The 6,283-nt window shown below is 42.9% G+C and overlaps 1 protein-coding gene across 1 annotated transcript in view; it reads left to right on the top strand.

The window, feature by feature from the left end:
- LOC310771426 (metal transporter CNNM2-like) overlaps nt 1-6,283 on the top strand; it is a gene marked incomplete at its 5' end in the record, with an annotated part of 34,241 nt that overhangs the window by 27,415 nt on the left and 543 nt on the right. Inside the window, one exon of the mRNA XM_083664039.1 lies at nt 5,080-5,258. Coding sequence (XP_083520165.1) covers nt 5,080-5,258 — 179 coding nt within the window. The remainder of the gene's footprint in view (nt 1-5,079; nt 5,259-6,283) is intronic.

The following is a 6,283-nucleotide window of genomic DNA, read 5'->3' as shown; positions in this document are numbered from 1 at the left end:
ACAAGCATGTCTCAGAGGGCTTCACAGAAAGTATGTCTAGCTGATTCTAGCTAACACACAGTAACAAGAATATACAGAATAAAGATAACATTTGAACAATTGATAATATAGAAAATATAGAAATGAGGGGAGAGCAGAGGAGAGAGCAGGAGAAGGGGGAAGAGCAGGGGGAATGTGAGAGAGTGATGGGGTGGGGAGGGAATGGGAGATGTTGGAGGGTATAGGAGGTGGGGAAGGAGCAAGAGGAGAGAGCAGGAGAGGGGAAGGGGGGGGGGTTGTGGGGGAGAAGAGAGCAGGGGGAGGGAGGAGGTGGGGAGAGAATGAGAAATATAGACGCACATCTTGCAAACGGACATATGTCAATTTCTTAGCAACCAAACTATGCCTAATTTAATTGGCTGCAAGCCTTTAGTAGTGAGTCCTTTTGCCAAATAAGCACATGTTCACATATAGAGCTTATGGGTGCCTTGCTTTAGGGAAGAGTGGGTGCCATGCTTTGAATAGTGGCGAAATACTAAGAGCATGGGTGCCATGCTTTAAATAGTGGCGAAATATTGGAGGGGATAGAGTGGGTGCCATGCTTTGGAGTAGAATGTGTACTATGCTTTAGAGTAGTGGGGGAAGGGGGGAAGAGGAAGAAACACAAATACAATCTCCAAATACAGACAGACATGCACCGAGTATCGCTGCTGTATCTCGTGGGCTCATTTTTGGAAGTTTGTCAGTAAAAAAAAAAAAAAAATTACTCCCGTTTTAAACATTTTTTCCATTGTTCTCAGGTGGGACAAGGCCCAAAATGATCACTGTAAGCGGAGTATTGATCACTGTAAGCAGATTATTTAAACAGCATAGGCCCTATCTTTCCACTGGCCTTAGGCGCTAAACTGGCGCTAAACGCAAAATAACGCGCTTTGCGCCTGACTCGGGAAGATAGCATCATGTTTTTAGGCCCCGAAATGCGCTTTACGCCGAAGAGGCGTGGCGCAGTGTCAGAATAGGCCAGAATGGGCGTTTCGGCCTTAAATACCTAACGCTATCTTCCCCCCTGGCGTTAATTTAGCACTTAGGGCTTTTCAAAACCAGGCCTTATTCAGTGCGCCGGGGATATTACTGTGCGTAATTACGCACAGTCACTCTCTCTCCCCCTCTCTCTCTCTCACTCCCTCTCGCGTGTCAGACAGGCACAATGACAGATGAAAAAAAGTTGTTATAGTTGAGCCCCTGTCATTCAGAGGCTTTTGCATCATCCTACCTGTGCAGTGGGGGAGAAGAAAAGGTAGCGAGAGAAAACGATATCATTCTGCCCAAACTTTCACCAATCTAATCTCATCATGACATCCAGGGATAGGCTATATGTTTCTAGCCGATGCGTTTAGAACATTCTTTTCCCTTTGATCTTGCTATAGTGTAGCGTATTTACATGCTTGCTGTATTTAAACTGCAGTGGGAGTTGTTTGAGAAGCATAATAATATGGAATAATATATATGGAAACAGACGGGGATGAAAGAGGGAGGGGGGAGCTCAGAGCGCTTTGGTCGGGCTTTTCTGACCGGACTGGATCGCTCCGTGGAATTGGAACATGAAAGGGAGTTTGTCATTCGTTTACTGCCCTTCTCCAATGAGCACGTTGTGAATAATTCTACGCTTAAAAGGCATGGTTATAATGCTTAAGGCCGCATGTAGCGCCAACACGAAAATAGGGACTGCACCGGTCCACGCCCACTAATATGGGCTGCGCCTGGCGCTAAGCGCTAATTTAAGGCCAGTGGGACGATAGGGCCCCATATGTATACTAGGAATGATTTGGGACCAAGTAAAGCTTTTTTTTTGTATCACATATTTTTATTGAATTTTAAATTGCAGAAACAAACAATGCTTCCCTTCCCTCCCCTCCCACCCTCCCCTGAGCCATCATTACATACAGAAACAATAGTGACAAATCCCAAACTGAAATCGTACAAAGAAAGAAACAAAGAAAGAAAACACACACACACACACACACACACACACACACACACACACACACACACACACACACACACACACACACACACACACACACACACACACACAAACAAAACAAACCAACAAACAAAAGAAAAAGAAAATAAAGTGTGCAGCCTCACTTAGTAAATGCAGGATTTGATTCCAAGAATGCAATAAATGAATCCCATATTTTATGAAAAATAAAAAGGCCTTAGAGTACCAGTCAAATATTTTGGCCCAGAATCCTGTCAGTGAAGGGCAGAACCAGAAGGCATGAGACAGAGTGCACTCTGACACCTGACACCTGTCACACAGTGGTGAGACGGAAGGGTAGATCCTGTGCAACTTATGCTTAGAATCGTGCAAATGGTGAACGACTTTAAACTGGATCAGCTGGTGTCTGCTATTAACTGAACAGAGTTGTACCACAGACAGACTCCTTTCCCAAATAATGTCAGATAAATCAACACCAAGTTCCCCCTGCCACGCTTCTCTAATCCTGTCAGTAGAGGCTGTGTTGCAGTTATCAAACAGACAAACAAATCTAGAGATGAGATGTTGGTGTGAGGAGGGCTCAGTAAAACGTTGAAAAAAGCATGCGCGTTTGGGAGCGTTTCAAAGGCACTAATCTTGGATCGAACATAATCTCTGATTTGCAGGTATCTGAGCCAGTGCGTGCCAGGCAACTCAAACCTCCTCTTTAGTTGATCAAAGGATGCAAAATGACCATCAATATACAGATCTCTGATGGAGACCAGCCCCTTCTCACTCCAGGCATGGAAAGTTCTGTCTGACCGTGAAGGTAGAAAAGAGTGATCAAGACAAATTGGTGTGTGGACAGAAACGTCTGGTAGACTCAAAAAACTCCTAACTTGATTTAGAATTCTGACGGAGTTTTTCATAACAAAACTTAAATTTTGTAGAGTCCCGGGCCTCTCTAGCAACATCCCCCCCCCCCTCTCTAGTTACACAAAGCAATTCAAAAATAATCAAGTCTCGTGCAACTTGGCAGTTTCTTCCAGCAAAACTAGCTAGCTAGATTGGTCATTTTTCATCTATTGTATCGTTTTCTTCTTTTTTCAAGTGAGAATTGTCATTCTGCATCTTTGTATCATATTTCATATCGTTTTCTCGCTGGAAAATATCAATTCGGACTCGGAGGTGTTGTATCGGTTTTTCAAGAGACCGTCTTCGGTTTTATTTGGAGCATTTTCGCTGCCTGTCCCGTCCTGCCATGGCATGTACTTGTGTGTGTTTGTTGAGACTGCGCACTGATTCAGACAGCCAGAGCCTACGTGATCAGCTGACTGGTTATCAGCATTTTGATTGGCTGTTGCATGAAACTAGTTCCACAAAGTTGAGAGCTTTGCAACTGTCGCGGCTGAGTTTCACAGAAGTTTCAAGTGAGTTGCAGAAGGATTTATACCATGCAATTCATTTGCAACTTGGTTTCACCTAAGTTTCATGCAACTAAAGTTGCATGCAAGTTTCACCGTGTAAAGCCAGCCTAACATTGGCAGCCCAATAGTAATGCCTAAACACTGGTAAGGCCAGCCCCCCTTCAGACTTGGGTTTTTGCAAATAAATTTTCGAAATTCTATGGTTCTTGTAATTCCAGATGTAGGACAGAATTATGGAGTCCAGTTCTTTGAAAAAAGCAGATGTAAGGAAGATAGGAAGGTTTTGACACAGATAGAGAAACCTGGGAAGTGAAAGATACATTGTTTCACTTCCAATATACATTGTTTAAATCATTGTTTAAATGTGCCCTCTGAACAATGTTCACCACACACACCCATGATCCACTCCCTGACTTGAGGAAACCTGTTTGGTGGCTTCACACAGATCAATCAGCATCCAGATCTACTGGATCCCAGCCAATTTAGTACCTGGAAAGATCTGGTCCAGGTGACATATCAAAGACTACAGGATACTTTCCTGAAGATTTTGATGCGCTTAAGTCAGAAAATCCTAATTGTGAAGCGCAACTTTCTTTTTCAAATCACACGCTCATATTTATCTCTCATCTCCTTCATGTCAAACCTACTTCAAGTCACAGATCAAGGTTTAAAGCTACGACATGAAAAAGATTACAAGCGAAAGTGGGTTATAGCTCACTCAGATAAACATCTGGATGGTGTGTGAAGGTTGTTGGTTCAATCCCAGCCTCAGACAATGGCTTAAGAAGTGTTCATATTATAAGCTGCACCAGTGATCCTTCTTTATCATCATCAGTAGTTTGAACACTGATAGAAATAAGCTGATGAAGGAGGAAAGTCAGTCCTCTGACTCTAGCTCAGCTCACTGGTTCAAATCCCACCTGTCTCACTCTTTATGCTCTGTGTTGTCAGTGTGTAGAAATCACAAGCTAAAGTCCCAACACTTCATAACTCACCAGGATGAGTGGCTGTGTCACTGTCTCTACCTGACAGGTAGACTGTTGGTTAGATTCCCGATGGAGGAGACGCATTGCACCACTGCCCTGTCTTTAACATCACCAGCTGACAAAGCAGCTCCTACAGGCAGATACACAGAGCGACACAGCGCCTCCTACAGGCGGATCCACAGAAATGGGCACTGTGGACAGACTGGCAAAGAGAACCAGAGCAGACATGTCATATACAGAAACTGAGTCTAGAGCTCTTTTGCAAAAAGTTACGTTATACACCAAATGTGGGAATTGCTCTGGGAATTGACATTGAGACATTTGGGACATTACAGGCTGATGGACGGACAAATCAGTGAATTGACATTGGGACATTTGGGACATTACAGTCTGATGGATGGACAGACCAGTGGGAGACAAAAAAATACACGAGAAAACTTTTATTTTTCACTGAGACAAACTTTAAATGCCAGTACTAATCAGAAATCAGTGCCATCTCAACATTGTAATGCACTAGGTCTCATTGACGTCTTGTATTTCTCTTAGACATCCTTTGTATAAACAAATAAGACAAGCAAATATTGTGTGCGTGAATTGAGATACAAATGTTAGTCTATAGTATGGACTAACATCTATAGACTCTATAGTATGGACTTGGTGAACCTCTTCCATATTTAATGTTTTTTTTCTGCTCCTCTCCTTACAGAGAATAAGTCTCCTCCGCGGCCATTTGGACTGAACCACTCAGACTCTGTGAACAGGGGTGATCGTATAGACGCCATCACTCCCACCCTGGGCAGCAGCAACAACCAGCTCAACGCCTTTCTGCAGATCTACGTCCCCGACTACTCTGTCAGAGCCAGCTCAGACCTGCAGTATATCAAGGTGAGAACACACACACAGGTGAGCACCAAAGCTCTCATGTGTATGAGTGACCGATATAGGATGTATATGTGAACAATATAGGTTTTTGAACACAGATGCCAGTACTAATATTTTTGTAATGAAGCTGCTGATAGCCAATATTTTGTCCTAAATAACAGTTCCTTTAAATTTGACCATTTTCCATTTTTTTTACCATGCCAAAAAGTCCAAGAATTACAGCATTTTAGACAATCGTGGGACACTAAAAGTCAACGTTTGTTTGTTTGATTGATTGATTGATTGATTTGTTTGCTTTGTAAGGTAGGGTGACCACCACACTTCAGTGGTAGGGAAAACTGGGATACAATACGGACTTTCGATAAATAAAATGTGCAAATAAGCCCATATGTAGGGGACATAGGGGACTGCTCAAACGTTGTCCCTCGTGACCCTTAAAACAAAGTGATGCCTACCTGCAACCCCCATCACAGGCTGCATATGCCATCACACACACACACACACACACACACACACACACACACACACACACACACACGCACACACACACACACACATGGTGGTGAGCACTTTTTCATCCTGAAAACGATTCAGTGTTTCACAACAAAAAAGGGGCTGAAGGTCACAGAAAATCTGACAACTTATGCAATAATTCTATTGTGTATTGTTTCAATATAATAACATTGAAAATGTTTTTTCTCCTATCCCCTAAACCAGTGGTTCTCACAGTGGGGGTCTCCGGCAAAAAGGAGAATAATTTATTTTCACTATAATTCCATCCATAACTAACACAATGACTGAATGTATGACAATTTTGGTCATGGGTTTCATACATGTTCAGTAATAAAAACATCTACTGTAAAAGCAAAAATATCAGATCAGATCAGATGGGAGACCCTGGGACAAAATTTCATCAAATGGGGGTCTGTGGTCTAATTTGGGTCAGTTTAGGGGTGCTTGACGTGGAAATAGTTTGAGAACCACTGCCCGTAAACCATCTCACAACCCCCCAACATTGTCTTGCGAAT

This window comes from Poromitra crassiceps, assembly GCF_964638095.1.
Source record: "Poromitra crassiceps genome assembly, contig: HAP1_SCAFFOLD_640, whole genome shotgun sequence".
NCBI classification, from domain to species: Eukaryota; Metazoa; Chordata; class Actinopteri; order Beryciformes; family Melamphaidae; genus Poromitra; species Poromitra crassiceps.
The sequence above is the reverse complement of the archived record's forward strand: the minus strand, read 5'-3'. Positions and strand labels throughout refer to the sequence as shown.